The following is a 21166-nucleotide window of genomic DNA, read 5'->3' as shown; positions in this document are numbered from 1 at the left end:
TTTCCCGGAGATAAACAATTTACTTATGTGCTGGAATATTGGCAAGCCGGAGACTACCAATTCCCATGCTAGTCTGACCAATTTGGACATTTATAATTAGGTCAATTGCTGGACTAGGGTGCTTGCCTACATCTACAGCTGAGAAATAAAACAAAAACTTTACTATAAAAGCATAAACACTCCCCTTCTAACACCTATATACTCCAGACAAACTTTGAAAGTTAAATATGAAACAGCAAATAGAGGACTGCTGAAATAGTGCCACTGGAATGTCTAGATGACACTTTATTTAAAACCTTTAAATTTAATATTGTTACTGTTAGTAACATTTCGATGGTCCGAACTGCTGTGACCATGACAATTGGCACAATCTGTCAGACAAAGTTCTTTGATTGTTTGAATTAAATATACAAAATGTATGATAACTGGTAATCTTTAAAGACCCAGATCACAAGCATTAGTTTGAACGTTTTCATTGTAACTGAGTGTCTACATTAGGGCTGCGGACCGGTACACTGTACCGGTCCAATACCGTAAAAATCGTTTCGGTACAGGTCCAAAATACCGGATCATGAAGTAACGAGTATATACCGAAATAGCTAGTTTACACCATGTATATGACTAAAGATAGGTAAATCCTACCACAAAGACGAAAAATTAGCACTGGAAAAGACGTAAACACCGTCGATTGATTTGAGATCCTCAGTCTCACGAGACATCGCGAGAGTGTGGCTGATCCAGGGTTGTGATTGGAAGATACTGACAAGTTGTCAACACTTTATTATTGTTTCTGTGTCATGATTGAAAAAGTGAAGAACACGTGTTAATGTGTCAAATTGTTCAGGTACAGGTACAGGTCCGGACCTGTACCTAAACCTCTGTACCGGTACCTGTACCTGTACCTGATGTTACGTTTAGGTACGCAGCCCTAGTCTACATGTCTAAATCCTTATCTTCGGTGTTCGTCTGACTACTACTAGTAACCAGCAGGAGGTTGGTCTGAGTTATCAATAATGGTTCGTCCTTATTCTGTATTGAATCCAACAGTTTGTGTGCTTATGACAGGCTTCGGGACGATTTGCCCAATGTCATTTTTGCCCCAACTATTTACTATGACTTAGGGTAGCCGGAGCTATTTTTTATACAGGTGATATACGCGTAAATCATTTCTTTAGATGCTACTTAAGCCTTGTGACTATATTTTGACTTTCTCTTCTGTGTTTACTGCCAAATCCCCAATAAACAGTCCAGGTGCACGGCGGCTGATATGCGACCAGAACAGCCGCTGAATCTGAGTGCGCCTGCTTTCTGTAACGCACATAATTATACGGTAATATTACTTATTAGACTGCTAAGAAACACCTACAAATCTACTTCGTCTTTGTGAACATTCTTTTTTATTCTATTAAATTTCTTAATAAATCTTGCCATAATCTAGTGTTTTCACAAACAGCACTGTCTGTCCGGGATTCGGTGGCGGGCCTGGTCGCATGTTGGGCCACCACGTACCCCAAGTGTTCATCAGCATCAAATACTTGCCCGAACACAGAAGAGATACTAGTCAAAATAAAGTTAGGCTTTGGAAACAAGGCTTTGAAAGCATCTAAAGGATTATTCAGGAGTAGGATACATGTGTGGTAACCTGTATAAAACATATTGTTGGTCACCTTACTAAACATGCATGGGGCGAAGTGCCGTAGTAAATAAGTAGTTGGGGCGAAAGTACATACATGGTGCGAATCGTCTAGAAACCCTTAGGACATGCTTATGCTGAATCCAGTGGCCACAATATCTGTACATGTGCGTGTAAAACACGAAACGCAACAGATGAAGAACTCTGGTAGAGCGTACTAGGTCTGGCCCTCTTCCTGCCCCCCTCCCCCTCCTCACACAATATTTCCAAATACCATTATTCCTTCAGTCGAAGAAACTTCACCTTCGTAGGCAGGTTATCTTATAAAGAATGACAATAAATTCTTAAGAATTATCTAACAACTTGAGTGCATAGATAGACCAGGACATAACCTAGGAAAATAGCTGCATAGCACAGATCTAGAAGCCGAACAGCAGCACAAAACATTTCCGACCATTCGTAACAAATCGCGTCGTGGTGAATCAACAGCGTCAGTTCGATAAAAAGACGTACCTGAAATGGCGCCCTGTGTTGTTATTATGAACAGGCGACAAGCGACACCCTCGTTCGATCCAAACTCTTCAGTAAATAGCTAAAGTTTCGCCAGAATTCCGCACAAGAGACGAAGAACACGATCACTCGACCGCCATGATGATACCTCGTCAGCTGGACTGTGGGTAAACTTTGCTGGGTCAATTTTCAAACCGACAAAAGCAAGCGGGGTGAATACTAAACACAGTGTACAATTCTTATTCTTCAATTATTCATATACGATTGTAAATTATCGATTAATCAATAATCGTACTATTGATATCTTTTTTGTTATGACAAATGCGATTGGTCAAAGTTGCCAGACCCTGACCAATGAAGAGCTGTGATAGAAAAAGTACGACTGCACGAAAACAAAGATGGCGTCGGATGGTGATGTTGTGTTCAGTCGAGAGCAGGTATTTTGTGTTTAAATATTTTCTACTCTGTCGAGGTAACCTTAATCGCGGTATATTGGTGTGACATAGGGTTAGAATTATGACATTAACCTATTTAGCTCACGCACTGCTCTGGAACACTGCATAAAAACTGCTGAAAAGGTCAAGGTGGGAGGGGGGCGCTCACAAACACCCGTCTCACACGTGGGTTTTTACAGTACACATCAACGCAGATTGAAACCTGTCAAAATTTAGAGTTAACACGTCAAGGTCCTTTGCTTATAAAATACCTGCTTTTTAATGTTAGACATTATGAAAGGGTAATGCAAAAGAATAAATGAAATGAAAATTCTGAAATCCCCTGGCTACATGTAGCCGAGCTGTATCATATTACACTGAGTCTAATTCTGCAACAGTTTGCTACCAGGCAGCCGAGCAGCTATTGTATTACAACCGTTGCTTCAACTGTGACCTTGCCATTTTCAGTTTGGTGTGATACTCAAATACCGTCAACTTGCAGTATTTAATTTACTTATTCTCCTAACTTCTTGACTGTTTTTCAGGATGGAAATGATTCGGACATTTGGGATGACAGTGCCTTGATACAGGCATATGACAGGGCTGTTCAAGCAATGAAGGTTAGTGGTCTGATCTCTTTTACACACATCTATTCTAGAACCCATCTTATTCTAGCCCCAGGCAGCTTGTCTGATCACTTTATTAGCAGGTGCCATACTAGTTGCAGGGATGCAATCAGAAGAGAGACTTCTACCTTGAATAAAATGGATACCAGGCTTTGACATACATGTAACGCAAGGTTACCAGTTTACGTGCAGGACCAGTTTACGGTCAGTTAGTGACACGACTGCACTTTGAGATGTATCATCCACAAATCAATGGTCGTGTTCATGTATATTAGTTTTACTGGATAGTCACTAAGTAGTCCAAGAAGTAGCAAGGGCAGAAATGGTATTGTCCAGTCAGCACCCAGGACAGAAACTGTCCAATCAGCACCAAGGACAGGAACATGATCGTCCAATCAGCACTAAAGACTAAATGGGATGATCCTATCAGCACCAAGGACAGGAGCATGATCGTCCAATCAGCACTAAAGACTAAATGGGATGATCCTATCAGCACCAAGGACAGGAACATTATCGTCCAATCAGCACCAAAGACTCAAAGGGATGATCCAATCAGCACAAAGGACAGAGCTGCATTGACGTCTCAATAAAATGTTAAATGTTCTGTGGATATTAGTACTTGTATGAATTTAATAGTGTAGTTTGATAGGTATAGTGATAATTTTTTTGCTTCAAATACACATCAATGCTCCACTTTTTATAATATTCTGGAATGGTCACTTCCAAAGATATGGAAACATGCTTGTCATACATATAAACCTTAGTATCTGTTAATGCTGTGTATCGGTTTGCTGAAAAAAATCATGTCACATTCCCCTTTTTGTTCTAAACCACTTGAAATCATCAATAGTTGAAAATTTGCAAGTTGCAAAATTAAGAAAACATTGCCATTGGGCATCGTCAAGTGTCGGCTTCTGTAAATTTACATTGGTTTAGGTACACAGCACTAGTATCTATATGTTCATAAGCGACATATTCCTTGGGTTCAGCCCAGGGCTTATGAATAGTCTTTACAGTCTTTATGGGCATATTTATTAATAGAAGTAAGATGATCCATTTAATAATGGGATCTGCGAAGGTGAAAGGGTGCCCAAATATTTCCCAAGTTTTATTTCCCAAGTTTTATTGAGGGAATAGGTTTGCACTCACAACCTTAGGTATAATGACCCTAGATGAAACGGTTCACCTTCTGATATGTCATAGCGCATCCTCTGACCTAGCACTACAAATAAAGTAATAAAATAATGTACTACCATGACTGCATGAGGGGATCGTTCGGAACTAAGTATGGAAATACATGTAATTGTCAAATCCTTCCTATATCTTTCAGTGCATAAGGACAGTGCATAAGAGTTCCATTTCTATATATTATATAGCAATTGAGCCACACAGGAGCCACTATAATAGGAGGCTAATTCCATTTATACAGGTAGTGGTGTGTGTTCAACATCTATCATCTCTACCAACTAGGTTTTTTAGTGCCACTTAAAGTATGATAGCAGACATTGTTCAAGATACCATTTTGAACTATAAATGATATTATTATGTTTTGATTGTATTTCCACAGATAGCTCTGGACAATGATGTAGAGATAGATGACTCAAAGGAAAAAGAAGGCGACAGCATCACAAATGAAACAGATGACAAAACGGAAGAAACTGATGACAAGAAGGAAGATATGGGCAACAAAGAGGAAGGAGACAATGACAAAAACACTGTGACAAATGACAAAACAGATTGTAAAGCTGCAGTAGAAGCTGAAGTCTCAAGTTCGTCCACGGTGAAGAAAAAGACAAAAAAGAAGGGAAAATCCAAAGGAATTCATAGGGTATGTACATTTTTGTGCACCTCTCAACTCACCAGTCCCGCAAGCATTTGCTCTGTTACAGCCTTGAAATTGATTGATTATGTTACTACAAAAGTCAAGTGCCATGTGATTTTACAGTATGTTTTATATCAGCTGAGATGACATGTACAGCATAAAGCAACATTGATGATAATTATAACAATGTACTACATTGTAGTATGTTGCAAAATTAATGGTGGCATTACCAGTTGCCACCATGACTGTACAACATAAAACATCAACAGATTAATATGCACATAATTCCTCCAGGTACGTGGTGTTATCAAGACGTGATAGTCTGAAAAATTCATATCCCTGGGGTTACTGTTGTTGCATTAGCAGAGCTCTTCATCATTTTTTTTCTTCTTAAACTGGCAGTCTTAGAGTACCCAGTCTTAAGGTACTAGTGCAAGTTTGAAAATAGAAAGAATTTGCTATCCTCAATGTACACACCTACAAGTTTGTAAATGATCATGGTTAAAAGAATTAAAACAGACAAGCAACTGTAGAGACTTACTCTTTGTTATGCCTGTGGGAAATTTCATTCAAGGCTTTTCACCATTATTTTAACTCATAAACTCGTTCATTTCTCCCAAAAGGTTCTGTCAAACATGAAAGTAATCAAAAGTGAAGGGCTCTTTCTATAATTGGGCAGTATTGTCAGTGGCCATGCTTTTAGTGCTACAGTAATGGTAATTACCTGCAGCTGGGAGAGAGAAATTGTATTGTTGAGACAAGTTTTTGACAGGTTTATGTATAGGGATGGAGTACCTTATATATATTGTCACTTCAATACAAAGAATGAAAAAAGAAATTTACCAGTAGGCATTGAAATTTGTACTGCTTTGCAGTCTAAATAGCATCATCTGTGCGCCACCCTCTGTAGTTACTGCCAGTAACTGTACAGGAATGGTCATGTCAACAGGTCATAAGATTGAATGACTTGTCACTGACATTAGTGTAAATATTCCTGGTTAATGTAACAACATTGTATAACATCTAATAGCAGTATGACCTGCAGTGTATGGCTTCTCTGGAGTACAAGACCAACTCTATTTATCAAGGCTTTGCTTGCTTGATCCTGTCCTGTAGGGGGGATGAAATAATACAGATGAGTGGGAGGGTTGCCTTGAGGAGAGTAATACAGCACTATCCTGGCTATAGATCTTCAGTATAGGGAGGACATACATTGTAGATTGTATGTAACAATGAAGCCTTGGGAGGAAATACCATCAAACTTTGAAGTGATGCTGCTAGGGCTTGTATTACTAGTATACAGTTCTTTAGGCATAGACTTTATCAAAGACCTCATTGCATGCTGGGAGATATGGGGCATGATGGGTAGTGCAACATTACCATGACAATAGGACAGACCAGATACTGTACACAATGTCACCTACACATTATCATGCATCGTAATGAATTTGATGTTGTTTGCTACCCTAGCCTGCACTGCCCATATAATGCCCTGTGCAATGCCACTACACAGCTGCATGTCCCAGCATGTGTATATGTGTGTATGTGGCACCATTGCAGCAAATTGGTAAAGTTCTGAGTATCACAAGTCTGTTCTGCATGTATGTTCCAGTGGAAGCCAGGAGACCAGTGCATTGCCATGTACTCTGAAGACCAGCTGTGGTACCCGGCTGAGATCCTCTCCATCAACCCACAGAGAAGAACGTGCCTTGTGAGGTTTGCAACTTTCATCATTCAAGCCATTTTACAGAAGAATTGATTCTGCTATATATAGAAAATCACATGTAGCAAGTACTGACAAATAATCAAAGGTCTTTATCCTTCAGTATTATAATAAATGCAACACATATAATGTGTCCTCTATCTCTCAGATATACAGACTATGGTAATGAGGAGGAACAGAACCTGAAGGACCTGTCCTCCCTGGACCAGGAGGGAGAATTTGTACAGATTTACAACGGAAATACAGCTGTAGAGGTAAGGTCTTCAACAGGGAGTTATAATATATGAATATCTTGTTTGGATATGGTGTACAAGTTAACTATATGTAACTGCCCTGTAGACTTGCCATGCTCCATGGAGTGGCTGCCAACAAGTTATAATTATGGTATGGGGTCATCCTTGGGTTTGGAGCTCTGAGCAGAGTTGCTGATGCTGCCACCAATTTGCAATGTTGGCCGACAGACACAAAAACACAGCCCTCACACAGATGAGGTTCACTCTAGATTGACCCTGCCTTGTGACCTGAGTACTTGATTTGAAATGCTATTTTATTTTTGATATATAGACTGGCAGTGTAGAAGACCAATAACTATACAAGACAGCTGAATGAGATTTTTCTTGATTTCTAGGATAGTTCAGAGTCTAGGAAATGGAGACAGTATAAAAACTCAGAAGCAGGCGGTGGCCCATCCCAGTATGAATCATGGTGGAGGGATTATCACAAGAAGTATGGAGGGCACCAGCCTCACTTCCCCCCACCCCCCTCAGGACAGGGTCATGGCTCACAGGTCAGTACTATTAACCAATCAATCAATTAGTCAGTAAGTCAACTGGCCGTAGTACTAGAAACAGCGAGATGCTAGACTGTCCGAGAGCAAGAACGAATAGATACAAGAACTCGCCCATACCGTTTATGGTCCAGCTCCTCAATAACCATGGACTGAACCCCTGACTGTTGTTTTTCTAATATGTAGCACACTGTTTCTGTATCAAATGTTGTCCGGGAAATTTATAATGTATGGAACATGTATTTTTATTGGTTTGGTAATCGTACGTCTATATTGATTGAAAACCTGTAGTTTTTAATATACCAATGCTTTGTAAATTGGTCTACAATTCAGTTGTTTTTTAACTGCGAAGAACCAATAAATCCATCTTGAATCTTGAATCTTGAATCTAATCAATCTTCATTCAAACCAACCTGGTACTTTTGCATTGGCCAGGTTCTGTGTTTGCAGGTATGTGAAATGTGCTGCAATCAGTTTTTCTTCAATTTCTTGAAACCTCCCTGAGCTCTCTTGCTGTTGTAATGTCCTCTGTGCCTGAGAGGATGCTGAGCCAGTTTGTCCAGTCTCATGATTTGCCCGTTGTCTGTGGCTCAGACCAACATTGGGAATTCCTAGGCTATCCATGGGGAGGTAACCATGCTGAAACCACTTCAACCTTTAGCTAAAATAGCTTACTATTAACATGACAACTTACATGTAGTATAAAACAGTTACTGTAATTCGTATACCAGAACACAATTTTGTAGCAGGTCCAGCACTCACATACACAATGTAATGAGTTTATGTTTGACAGTTACTAAATTAACCAAATCTTTAATTACATACAAGGTAGTCTGCATGAAAGAAAGCTGGCTGCATGATAAAATGCAAAAAAATTAGTACACATATCAAATGTGTTTTTCCCATACATACATGTATATCATCTACTGTACATAGTTATGCACAGATGGATCCCATAGACTTGTATTATGAAAAATGATCAACCAGCTCTACCTCACCTGGTCTGATCTAGCCTGGTTTAATCCCCTGGAGGAAAGCCAATCTTCCATGAAGCATGTCCAGGCTGGGCTGCCAGGCTTTCTACTTTTCGATTGAGGGCAAGACAACATGGCTTTTTTTTTACTTGATGTTATGGATGACTTGCATCTATCAAATATTAATACCATTAGTCTCAGTTGCAGTTTAGATGAACATTAGTGAGCTCTTATCTTCTCACTGTTATACATGTTACAGGTTAGGGGTATGACCCTTATAACTAATGCATAGGTCTGATGAATGTAGCAGATGGGTCTTGAGATTTTTCTTCTGTTCTAGAGACACCCACTGTAGGTTTGTTTTAAGTTTGGTGACACTAGCACCAAGACCCCTTGTAATATTTGTTCATACACTATAGCTGTACATGCTGTCTGGCATCTTGGTTCTGTACATGTAACTTTTCAGTTCATCTTTGTCTTTAATAATAATATAATTTCAGCATATTCTAGGTTTGGTAACTTGTAATGGAATACATTGTCTAACCAAGGATACCAGGAATCAAACCCATGACCATAAGTTTCCACTACTCGTAGCCCATCCACTCAACCATCAGTGTCAAAACAACTGACAAAGGAAAACATTATCTCAAACAACTGACCATAATTCACAATCAAGCCTTTCGATTAACTATAATTCTTTTGACCCTCTGGAGGATGCATCTAGTGGGCAGTCGAATCTTCATCAAGAAAGCTAATGTGAATGTAGGGAGAATACAGGAGACTGTGCCGAATCAATATTGGCAAGGCTATTGCTGCACATGAATAATTGTGTGATCTGTCATTCTGCTTCATTGTGTTCAAGCTTAATGTTTTGTTAGCCACAGAATGCAAGGCACTTTTGCCATCTTACACACAGCTAATGACGTCAATGCTACTCTAACAGTCTCTTAAACTTGGGAGATCAATAAGGCTACAGACCACAGTTATTGCAGCCTGAATGTATATTAACATTGTGTCTTTCTTTGGTACCTGAATGGTGTCCTTTCTCTGATTCTGGATGGACATCATCATCGCAGTAGAATAGTTTGTTGTAAAGGTTTCCATCTTTTTAAAGAGATACTGACAAATATAAGATTGGAAATATTGACATATGATACTCTGTTGGGTTACAGTGCAAGGTTGCCCATAGGAAAGTAGTATTCACACACATGCCTGTAATTTCCAATAGCTTAGTCGCAGCAGTTATATTACATGGAAAAAAGTATAATACTGCACGCATTTACAGGGGAAACATGAACTTTCTGTGATCAAACATCATTGAACATGGTTGGGGTGTGAAAAAAGTCTAGGGGCACTCTGAAAATACACACTCTAACTCAAGCCAGGGCAGCCATTATCCAACAGAGCACTTTCTTTTCTGCTGACTTTGCTACGTGTATATAAACCATATTTATTGATTTGTTTCCTAGTAAAGGATATTGTTATTGCCAGAAGATTCATTGCTTAGATAACTGTGTATCGTATGTGAACATTTTTGTTTACTTTATAATAGGAACAGCTTAATAATACATTACAGTGAATGGAAGTTAGTCTAAAAAACTTGCAGGCTCCAAAAGGCAGCTTGCAGAAAAATATTGAATTTTATGATTGGAGAAAAGATATGAATAACTTGCAATTTGTCATGCAAGGTACATGTAGTATATTTCAGAAAAGTAGTCCAAGACTACATGTATCAACTGGAGATGATGGCATTTTTCCAAGAAATTTAGCCATTCTTCGTTAGCAGGTCTCTCACAGGAAATAGATGTTGGGGCGAGATTGCAATTTAAAACCTGCTGTGAAAATATAGCCGGCTCTGCGGGCTTTATTGATGAGAAGTTAACCGAGGTTGGAAAGCAGGCAGCAGGAGGAGGATACGCTTGGAAGCACTTTTTCCTGCCAGCAGGGGTGGGATTGTTAAACAATTGCTTGGGAAAATGGCACTGTGGTCGTTATCTATAAAAGGGATGGGCAGCTAGGGGTACAAAATCAATACAAGCAATGGGTACTGAATCATGCCCTCTACCACACTAAACCAATTGCCATCACCTGAGTGGTATTTTGACCTTGAACTTGTTTGTAAGGGTGTGAGTATGGGAGCCCCAGTAAACTGATTAGGATGGCACCCAGGCTACAATCACCCACCCAACCCCCATTCTTTATCATTTATGATTGAATTATGTAGAAGATTCTGGCTCACAGTGGTGAAACCTGTGATTTTAAATTAATGATATTTTTGCATCATGAGTCATTTTCAAATTGTAAATTTTCAAAGTTTAATTTCCATCTGAATGTGTTTGCAATCATCTAACAAAAATTGGACTGACAATTTGATGCCTTGTGTAATACTACATGTATGATAAAACAATGGAATACTGTGACAATGTGATATAGGTACTAGGTAATTGTCACAGAGATCTTGAACTTACTTAATTGCAAATATTTAATTGGAAGTCGAGTTTGCCAGTTGAAAAAATCTGTAAACATTGAATGAATGGTATACTGCACAGAAAAACTTTAAATTTAGAAATTTTCACAGTGAAGTACAAGTTCACAATATTTGCAGTGACCATTCATGCAAAGTAAACACATCACAATGAGAATGTATAAGGGTCTGACAGCAATTGTTTAAAACTATTCAATTTTATTGTACCACAAAATTTAAGTGCTGTAGACTTGAATGAATGTACAGTATCTGTAGCACTACCTGCTCACATGTGGTTCTTAAGTTTGCATGAAGATTGATTGTATCCAACCCAACTACCATGCACAGATCAATGTGCCTTTAAAAGGAATGCTCACAAAGCAGAAAGTAGGCATGAGGAATCAGGTATAATCTTCAAGTTTCTTGCAGGTAATGTAAATATATGGCAGAATTGCCCCCCTCCAGACAAGAAAACAGTGCTAATGGTGTACATAAATTCAACTCTTATATTACCGAACATTGTTCTCTTAGACTTTAAACAGAAATAGATGACTGAACTCTGGTGCTCTCAAGTTCTTCCAGACTTTTCTTAGTTCAAGGTTGTTCTCAGCCACATGACTCAGTCTATAGACTTAACTGATTGTCATCAAACTTTCTGCTGCTCAATAGATGTGACTGCATGATTCATCAGATAGAGAGAGTCGCATGACTGTGGGAAGTCCATCAAACTTGTACCAGACTTCCTGACTACACTCCCAAGTCCGACAAAGCCCCATTGAGTCCCATAATGTCCACATTGTGATAGATTGGTGCTGACTGTGACTGAGCATTATTGATGAAATCTATCGGCAGTTGTCTGGCTGCATATCCTATGAGACTAATCAAATTATAAAATTATTGTCCTGTCAGCAGGTCCGTTCCATATTGGAATGTCATCAGATTAAGGACAAAATTTCAAGGCATCTGATTTACAATACAATTATACAGATCTGACTGCATAATTTGAAGTGATCAAGTAACTGTTCTTCAAACTTTGTACATTTTGTACAGACAAGATTTATTGTTACTCTGATTTAAGTATATATATTGGTAGAAGAGAGCCATTAAAACTGTAACTTTCAAACATTAGCACATTTTATAAATCCACAGAACCAATAGATTTATGTTTGATATGATTCATCCCTTGATGAACAATGCACTGTCAAAAATTTGGGCAATGTCCAATTTCTTTATGTTACATTACAGTTTTAACTGTATCCACAATGTCTATTCTCTTCCTCAGCAAATTCCCCCACCCCCACCATTCCCCTGGGCGGGGAACATGCCAGGGTTCCCCATGTGGCCCCCACGGCCAGGCAGACAGGAATCACCACTACCACCTCCTCCACTACAGGTCAGTATGCCCCATGTTTGACCTGACAGGTACTATTGTCACTTGGATGTTGTACAGCTGAGGGCTTGAAGTACATGTACTAGTGGCTGGTAAAATTAGAGTTGTGAAGGCACCTGGATTGATATTTTGTAGGTGAGTAGGTCTTGGGAACACGAAATCCTATAATTCTAATGTTTTCTTAATAGGACCTCTGTCAATACCATTTAACATGTAATTTAAGGTGGAACATAAAAAAGGTAACAGATGCAAACAAGGGCCTAGCTTGCATGACTGATGTAAAAATATTTAAATTCTTTGAGGTAAATGATGGGAATTACTAGTATATACTTGTGGGATATACATGCGTAGGTTGGTTAAAGGTGTACATCACCATGCAACATTATGTAAATGTGGAAGTTGTTTGCATAAATAGAAATTTACAAAAGCTCTAAATATCTCACAGAAGTATGAAATCTTCAAAGTCTTGGTATTTATTGTAACTAATGACGTTATGACCCGTGAAGAGCATTGCAGTTTTTTTTAACAAATCCAGTTCGCTCCATATTATATTCTGTGTCTTCACAACAGCTACATTGTAAATCACATCAGGCAGCCTCATTCTCTTCCTATCTTTGAGTTGCTATCATGTGTTGCTGAATGTGAATTATACCCACTGACCTGTAGCATGCCCCTTAGTTGTTACTTTGTCTGCTGGTACCCAGTCCAATTAGTGTTGCAACAGAAACCTGTTAAGAGCTGTTCTTTTAGATGATCTACTTCACGAAGGTGGAATAAAAGGGTCAGCAAGTTTCAGTAATTGGGCAGTGCTTTAAATTAGAGAATCCTTACCATGCGCTCCTCTGTGATAGTCCTCATGTGCCTTGTTTTCTAATTAGCTTTGCCTAGAAGGATGATATGTTTTGGGGACATATTACCATATCGAAAACCAAGTAGATGACAGGAGGGAAAGACCAAACAAAACACAATTCTTTACCCGCTAATATTCAAATATACATGTATCTTCTTCATGTTACAAAGAGCTCACAGATACATAACAATTATAAGCAGTGTGTATCTTAGTCCAGGTATCAACAAAACAAAGATTAGATTATAGGCCACTGAAAATAGGTGACTGAAAATGTTCCAAGGAGCCATTGTATAATGTACATTATGTCTTTGACCTTATGAAAGTTACTTTTCTTCTTGTTGCATCAATGAATGTCCATTTATGTGCAGTTTTAGTACAATTTCTGTGAGTTGTAACTGATCTCAAAACTGTCACAATTTATTGAATTGCTTAATATAGACTGTAAGTACCTTGCATTACACCCAGTCTGAGTGTCGTTGACCCTACATCATCCATCAGACTGAGCAATCAGGATCATGTAATTTTCAGTGCTGATTAATGTATGTAGAAGGACAGCTCTGCAGATGTTCCTGTGAACCTGTGCACAGGTCAGCAGCGGGGGTCATGTGATGTGTGCAGCAGGAGACAGTACAATTAGACCCAATCAGCTGTCTCGCCTGCCTCTGTACAGAAGTGATGGCGTGCATCATTGGTCCTATTTATCATGGCTTAACCCTTTTTCTGTGTGTGTACATGTAAGTAACACTAATTCTCCCTGCTACCAGCAGTTGATCAGGAGCCTGCAGTTCTGTTATACATCACCATGAAGATGTCCATGCCTAAAAAGGAACCTACCAGTATATGAAATTCAAACTTTAGACAGTCTTTTATATCAACTTCCAAAGTTTGCATTTGATATGAAGTGATGGACCTATCTCACCCATTTCTGTGAGGAACAAGATCATTATTTTCTGTGTGAATGCTATCCAGCCTGCAGAAGTCCAGACTATTGGCTATCCCATTTGAAATGCAATGCTATGAAGTAAGATTTATACCACTCCAGATAGCTTCCAATGACTCCAGTGATAGTACCTTTCTATCTTATTTAACTTATATGGGAACTTCATAAAATGTTCGCAGTATCATACTATAATAGTGCTCTCAGTAAGGGAAATGACTTTGTATTATGTTTGTCATAGTGAATTGAAGATCGCTTAAAGCAATGTCTCTACATGTGATGGATGAAAGGGTTCTTTCTTTTCCTGTACCTTTAGTTTTTTTCATTTATACTTCAATTGCTAGTGTCTCTGCCCCTGAAAGTGGGACATAAGAAATATCTTTGTGGGCCCTCTTGGTGAAGCATGATGCTTATCTTAAAGTAGCTAATGGTAGTACAATGTGACTTTGCTACAGCTTACATTTTCAGTCAAGAACACCGGGTCACCCCCTCTCTTCATGATAAGCAAAGGCTGATGCCTGAACCTCCCCCCATACACTGGGCCTCTGTCTCCCTAGCTGAAAAGATTAATAATTTTATTAATACCCTAGCAGCAGGGCTTGAACCTTTGCCCTCTGGAAAACTTAAGGAATCTTAATTTGTTATTAGCCATTGGTATTCCTCAAAAGCCCCACAAATACAAGAAAGAGATACAAATGTATATTGTTTTGCTGTGCTTTATCAGTTTATGCACAGAGGAATTTTTAGTGGTATGCGTCACATCATCACATCAGTCAGGGTATTCCATACATGTACTTCCCTGTGTTTCAGAAGATGCCACCCCTGCCTCCACCCCCGGCTGTTACAGATGGTTTAGAAGATGATGACTCACTAGCCTGTATGCTAATGGCCTGGTACATGAGTGGCTACCATACTGGGTATTACCAGGTCAGTAACCACAATACACCTACTTGTGTATGCCATCATTGCAAAATGTAGACTGATACAAATAGGTACTCGCTATGTGTGTACCTCGTATAAAGTTGACATGTTTTGCATGCATTTGGCATTTTATTAAATAATCTGTGGATCATTATGTAGATACATTGCAACTGGATGACTGTAGTCTTTTTTACCGGACTGTTATGCACATACTTCTCTACAGATGATACATGTAGGGATAATACATGTAGGATACATAAATATACAAATTTTGTCATTAATATAAGAAAAGTTTTGTCTACTGACATACATTTTGTGAAGTTCTTATTGATGTTTTTGTTTGTTTGACAGGGTTTGAAAGATGCCAAGACAGGAGGAAGACCAAGTAGATTAGGTAGTCAATCGCCAGGCTCTCAACACTCCAACAGTGCAGGGAGATGGGGGTGGGAATAGTCCTACATGAACTGACAGGCTAGAACGTACATGTGGTAGGGCTGTAATCATAGGACTAGTCATGCCTCCTAGCAGACAGGAATGGAAGTGCAGAGCCTTTGTGACAGACATTGTGATTTTTGTTTTGTTTGCACAAACTATGTTATGTTTGTACAGTTAACCAATGTTACTCTGTCTTGAAAGTTTATCTGTGTTAGTAGTCATCCTGATGAAGAAAATTTTGAACTGTAATTTCCCACACAAAAATTGGACGTACCCATTGTACAACCCCAGTCAGTACTGTTGTAATAATGTTTGATATTTACTTGCACAGAACCCATTCCAATGTGACTGTAAGGTTTGGTGCCACCATGATGCACAGCAGAAATGTAGAACCCATGTCGATGGTGAATTTCATACAACTAGATGGGCATGTCAGTTTGTAAGAATGGACATGGGATTCTCAAGCAGTACTGTTCTAAAAAGGGATATTATATAAACCAAACATTCTCAGTATGGTTTGTCTTTGTCTCCATAGTTGTTGCAAAGGGACACTTTCAAAGAAAGCTTTCAATTGTCAGTATTACACCTTGTATGGTCTTTCATCTCAACTATTCTCAACTATTTCAAGTTAGATGTCATTTAGTTTTAAATCAGATGAAAAGGGGTACATGTGCCATAATCAACTGATTGTGTAGCTACTAACTATAGGAAAAGAGCCAATCATGAAACTCTATATTTGTAATAACTATACTTTCCAACAGTTTTAATAAAACTGAAAGTCGCTAAGATCAAATCGGTAGCCAATTGACATGCTAATATTTGTATTGACAACTCACTGATGTTCATTACATGGGAATCAGCATGCCTTGTAAGGTAAAAAGAAACAGTTGTGCAGTGAGTTATTTCCAACACATTGTGACATACAGTTCATAATACAACTTTATTTATCAAATTTAATCTCAACTTATAAAGATCCTCTGAATCTACTGCCAAAGCATTTCTCCATCCCTTTGCAAGAATCTGCATAACCCCTACTTCCTACATTTGCATTGATACAAGACAAGGTCCATTTGCTACAGATGGAGCAACGCCAGTGATAAATAGAAGGCGTTTAAGTTGTCGATGTTGACCCCACAATAACCATGGTGATGGTAGCCATGGTGATCATGCTGCTTCCTGGAATGACACCGCCGTTACTTCCTGTTTGCGTGCCGTTCCCGGCTGCCGGGCTGTTCTGGTTGCCACCTCCACCCCCGCCCTGAGCCGTGCCGCTGCAGGTGTCATCTCTGATGGCGACAGTAGGGTCGTCTGGCAGGCAGCCGTCTGGAGGGGGGAAAACACTTATTGGTATCAAACACTTGCAAACGTAGATAAGGCCACAGCAAGTAATTTTTATGGATGACATCAGAGCGCACATTGATGTTCATCTGATTTTGGGGAAAAAAAACAAGAAATTTTGTTGCCTTTTGACAGTGGACAACATGCCAAAAATATGTCTGTTGGCAGTTGTAGTGTTGCCATGCCGGAACTTGGATGACAAATGCGAAGAAAGGAAACAAGACAAGGCTCTGATTTAATGTTTTGTCTTTTACTTTGTTACAGTGTTGTATTTCATGCCTTTATATATGATGTTGCAGGTGAATCAAAAAAATCTTGTTTAATAAGGTTTATGATCTCAAAATTTGAAAATATAGAAATCTTTTTTTTTTTGTCTGCCTTTTGTCGCCCTATCGCATTAGATTTGGAGTCTGCGGGTGATGTCATGCATGAAATTTACTCGCTGTGGCCTAAAGAGAATTGCAAAAGAATGGCGAGAAAGACATGAAGGCATTTTACCCAGTTACTGAACAGAAAAGAAAACTGACCCGTGCCGCAAGTCGTCTGGCACTCCTGTGTATCCTGCGCCTGTGCACACCCCTGGTTACCCTGGACGTCACTGCACCTGCGCTGGAAACTCAGAACGATGGGAAGGGCGTCACCTGTTCAGGAAAGGGCAAGTTTAGTAATGTGGGTTTAGGTCTTGCTGTTTTGTATGGTTGAAGTAGTTACGTGTGGGTTACTGAAAGAATGGAGCAAGTCTACGAAAGCCACGCCTTCCGCACTGGTGTTCCATTTTAGTAGCCGAAACGGCGTCAGCACTGAAAAGGGCCGGGCCGCTGGGAGACTGCATTTACTCCGTTTCCAGAACAGAAGATTCACCAGCACTCGTTTTCAACTCTCGGTTTCCAGTGTTGACCGCAGGTTTTCTAGTGCTGAGGCACTCTCAGCACTGGAAGCCTAGTGCTGGCGGCAATTTAGCTCTGGAACCCCATTGCTGAAGCCACTTTCCGCACTGGAACCGAGTGATGTGAAAGGGGAGCGTGGTTTTCGTAGTTTTGTAAGAATGAATGAACCAGGCAATGAATGAATGAATGTTCTCCTGACCCCTCATGGTGGCGCTGACGGCGGCCTCACACCGCGTGGTGTTGGCCGGGCAGGCGGTGGCCGATGGAGGGTCGGTGATACATGTGACGTCATCAGGGTCCTGATCGTCCGGGAACATGCACTGGGAACAGTCTATAGCGGCCACTGGTAGGGCGGGACAGGAAATACAGCACCAGCTTAGAGTATTTGTAACGTAACATCACACAGAATCACATCAAGACGATAAAGTTTAACTGAAATGTTAAGATCATCAATAAGATTGTTGATATACAGTTTAAAATGTCAAGGTCACTAGTCCACAGTCATCTTTTCTCCATGTTTAATTTTGTCATTCCTGATCAATGGAATTGTCCTTTCTTCTTTCTGATCGACCAGTCAGAATTAGCTTAAAGGGATACCAAACGTGTTTTCTCTGGGAGAACATATGGGAGAATGGACCCGACAAATGCGACCAAACGAATTCTTACTAAACTTGTGGTGATATTTTTTCTTGCATATGGCTATATGGCGTATACCCGCTAATTATATTACGTTATATAACTAGCAATAACATCATCTGGCTATAATTAAAAATCTATTTCTCATCTGTCTTACCTTGTTTGGAAAGAAGAGAAATGATGAAGAGAATATGGGTGTTCATGCCGCTGACTTTAACTTTGGCACCCAAATGTCACAGCAGGTTACGGTGTAGTGACTATCTGCAGTTTATCCTGAAACGCTGGGTAATGAAACAAATGACGTTTTGTTTTCATAGTTTGTTGTAAGAGTTAATGGTACGTTCTACAGTTTGGTAACACAGCTCGGATAAGATAAATTAAAACCATTCATGATGTAATCTTTTTCTCTTTTTATTTATTTTTCTCTTTCTCAATGATCATAGACATGAAGGTTGGTGAAGGTAATGTTACTAATGATACTGTTAGTACCGGCAGCGTTAACAATGGAATTGATAGTTGATGTAGTTTACGAAAAGATACAATAGATAAAGACTAACAGACCAAACACAATTTACATAACCGACAGCCGTACACAAATGGATATCCTGATAAAGTATCAAGTATGAAATAATCGACAACCGTACATACAAAGTCAACCACACCTCCAAAATATATCCCCACAGCCATTAACAAAACCCACATACTAGTATCCAAATCATATCAGAATATAAAACATAGCAACATAAACAAGGAATATTCAAACGAAGCATTCAGCACCAAGGACAGAGAAACACAATCAGCATAACAGCCAAATATAACAACAAGGAAGGCAATAGAAATCATCACCATGGCGACGGATTGAATGAAATTATCAAAACTGAACTGAACAGTGTTTAGAAAAATATTTACTGTGACGTGGAGCAGCGCTCTGCTATTAGTAAAATTAAAATCTTAGTGGCCCTTAGAAATCGAAAAAGGGCGATATATGAAACTACCTGTGTCACAGAGTATATGTAAATATTGCTCCTCAAATGCAGTGGAAGACGAAATTTATTTCACCACTAACTGCCAATTGTCCATGGGGTATGAGGAGGTCTACGACTGGGGGGGAGGAAGAGTTGAGGAGGGCTACAAATGGGGGTGGGGAAGAGTTGAGGAGGGCTACGAGTGGGGGTGGGGAAGAGTTGAGGAGGGCTACGAATGGGAGGTGGGGAAGAGTTGAGAAGGGATATCAGTTGAGAAGGGCTAATCCTCAGTGCCTAAAATGGCACCTTTTACATACAAAAAAAGTCCTTACTTGTTTCGACCAAAAACCACGCAGCCAAAGGCTACACCAAAACCAATTCCCCAGGGAACGCATTCGTACAATTTTTGAAATTCTTTCAAAGCGATCGTAGTACTAACGTTAGTACCTACACAAATGCCTCCGCCCCTAAGGCGTACCAGAGAGATAAATCAGCACCTAGGACAGAGAATCATGGTCCACTAGAGTTCCACGTGACGACCCCAGCATTATCATATCGGCCGGCCGGCTTGCCCGTGGTACTAAGTCTATACTCTCCAAGCAGAGGTTAGGGTTTTGGGGGTATTTTTAGCGTGTTTTTAGGCCTTTTTATCGGGGTTTCTCTTTTGCACTGAATTTTTTTCCCACCTTGGGTTTGGAGGGAAAAAAAATCAGTGCAAAAGAGAAACCCCGATAAAAAAGCCTAAAAACACGCTAAAAATACCCCCAAAACCCAAACCTCTGCTTGGAGAGTACTAAGTCTAATCTCTCTCTTTCTGTCTGTCTTTCTGTGTGTGTGTCTCTCTCTCTAAACCTCTCTCCAGACGCCCCGATCTGCTCATGTTCTTCCTTCAATCATGGCCTTTTATACCAAATGATGATAAAACATATATGTATGACTAACGTATCGTAACTACATGTATTTCTGTTAGGCTGATATACTAGTGATAAAAGCTATAATAGTAAGTAGCAATTCAACAAGTCGTAAAAACAAAATTTGCATCGGCCGGGAATCGAACCCGGGCCTCCCGCGTGGCAGGCGAGAATTCTACCACTGAACCACCGATGCGTCATGCCTGCTAGGTAACCATATAAGGTTATAAACGGAGATTTACTTTGGAAACAAGATGGCGTCTTGTGTTGGCACCAGTTGATGTGGGCTTTAGCTAACAAACTCGAAGAAAATAAACATTTCTGTGGCAAGAAATAGGTCAACAATCCTTCCACAGGTTTGTGTAAACTAAATTCCTACTTATTTTCTGCCTTGAATGTAATATGCCAGTCTTCAAGGTTGGGTCAGGTTGCATCCAGTCACGATCACCGAGTGCTGGGATGGTGCAAATTATGTGGGAGGGGGGCAAGTGGCAATAACGTTTATTTTATGAACTTATGTTCTCCTGCTACTGTTAAGTCATGGTTTAGGCGCTCAAACATTTTCTGTGCTGATGCTTGGATGTAAAATATAACGTTAGAGCTTATCTGTAAGGTATGGACTTTTTTGTGGGCGCGTACGTGTGTTTATGCACGTGTGTGTGTGTGTGATTGTTATTTGTGGGCGTGGACGTTTGTGTGTTTTGTGTCTATCAGATTCAGTGTGTGTTTGTGTGCGCGTGTTTGTGTGCATGTCTGTCTTTCTCTGTGTGTGTGTGTGTGCCTGTCTGTCTGTGTGTGCACGCATATGATAACTTGGTATGTCTCAAATGTGTCTCCAATAGTCTGTGTGTCGGTTATTAGTGAGTGAGTGAGTGAGTGAGTGAGTGAGTGAGTGAGTGAGTGAGTGAGTGAGTGAGTGAGTG

The 21166-nt window shown here is 39.8% G+C and overlaps 4 protein-coding genes and 1 non-coding gene across 8 annotated transcripts in view; 2 read left to right on the top strand and 3 right to left on the bottom strand.

The window, feature by feature from the left end:
* LOC109469782 (SURP and G-patch domain-containing protein 1-like) overlaps positions 1-2416 on the bottom strand; it is a 61774-nt gene extending 59358 nt beyond the window's left edge. Inside the window, exon 1 of one of the 2 annotated variants that reach the window (XM_019768429.1) lies at positions 2147-2416. The gene's annotated coding sequence lies outside the window, so the exon portion shown is untranslated. The remainder of the gene's footprint in view (positions 1-2146) is intronic. The other variant, XM_019768428.1, reaches the window with a different exon arrangement.
* A 64-nt stretch (positions 2417-2480) lies between these two features.
* LOC109469783 (survival motor neuron protein 1-like) lies at positions 2481-16299 on the top strand. Of its 3 annotated transcripts, none has more exons than XM_019768432.1 (9): positions 2481-2580; positions 3123-3197; positions 4771-5031; positions 6638-6741; positions 6897-7002; positions 7377-7535; positions 12259-12366; positions 14961-15077; positions 15423-16299. In XM_019768432.1, exons 1-9 carry the CDS (start codon positions 2542-2544, stop codon positions 15522-15524), a joined length of 1071 nt encoding a protein of 356 aa, XP_019623991.1. In that variant the 5' UTR covers positions 2481-2541; the 3' UTR covers positions 15525-16299. The 3 variants fall into 3 exon arrangements, with proteins under 3 accessions (XP_019623991.1, XP_019623992.1, XP_019623990.1); XM_019768433.1 differs by having other exon boundaries at positions 12256-12366; positions 14964-15077; XM_019768431.1 differs by having other exon boundaries at positions 12256-12366.
* A 185-nt stretch (positions 16300-16484) lies between these two features.
* LOC109469785 lies at positions 16485-18645 on the bottom strand. Its single transcript, XM_019768436.1, has 4 exons — positions 18525-18645; positions 17931-18074; positions 17372-17485; positions 16485-16829 (listed from the first exon to the last, which is right to left on the bottom strand). The coding sequence occupies exons 1-4, from the start codon at positions 18568-18570 to the stop codon at positions 16618-16620; spliced, it is 516 nt and encodes a 171-aa protein (XP_019623995.1). The 5' UTR covers positions 18571-18645; the 3' UTR covers positions 16485-16617.
* Positions 18646-20368: 1723 nt separating this feature from the next.
* Positions 20369-20439, bottom strand: Trnag-gcc. The gene has a single exon. It is a non-coding gene; the product is annotated as a tRNA-Gly (tRNA).
* Positions 20440-20486: 47 nt separating this feature from the next.
* The window catches only part of LOC109469869 (probable peptidyl-tRNA hydrolase 2), a 7917-nt gene continuing 7237 nt past the window's right edge, over positions 20487-21166 (top strand). Inside the window, exon 1 of the mRNA XM_019768629.1 lies at positions 20487-20599. The gene's annotated coding sequence lies outside the window, so the exon portion shown is untranslated. The remainder of the gene's footprint in view (positions 20600-21166) is intronic.

The sequence above is a fragment of the Branchiostoma belcheri genome, unplaced genomic scaffold (genome assembly GCF_001625305.1).
Source record: "Branchiostoma belcheri isolate BF01 breed outbred unplaced genomic scaffold, Haploidv18h27 scaffold21, whole genome shotgun sequence".
NCBI classification, from domain to species: domain Eukaryota; kingdom Metazoa; phylum Chordata; class Leptocardii; order Amphioxiformes; family Branchiostomatidae; genus Branchiostoma; species Branchiostoma belcheri.
Note: the sequence above shows the minus strand (reverse complement) of the source record. Positions and strands in the feature narration are given on the sequence as shown.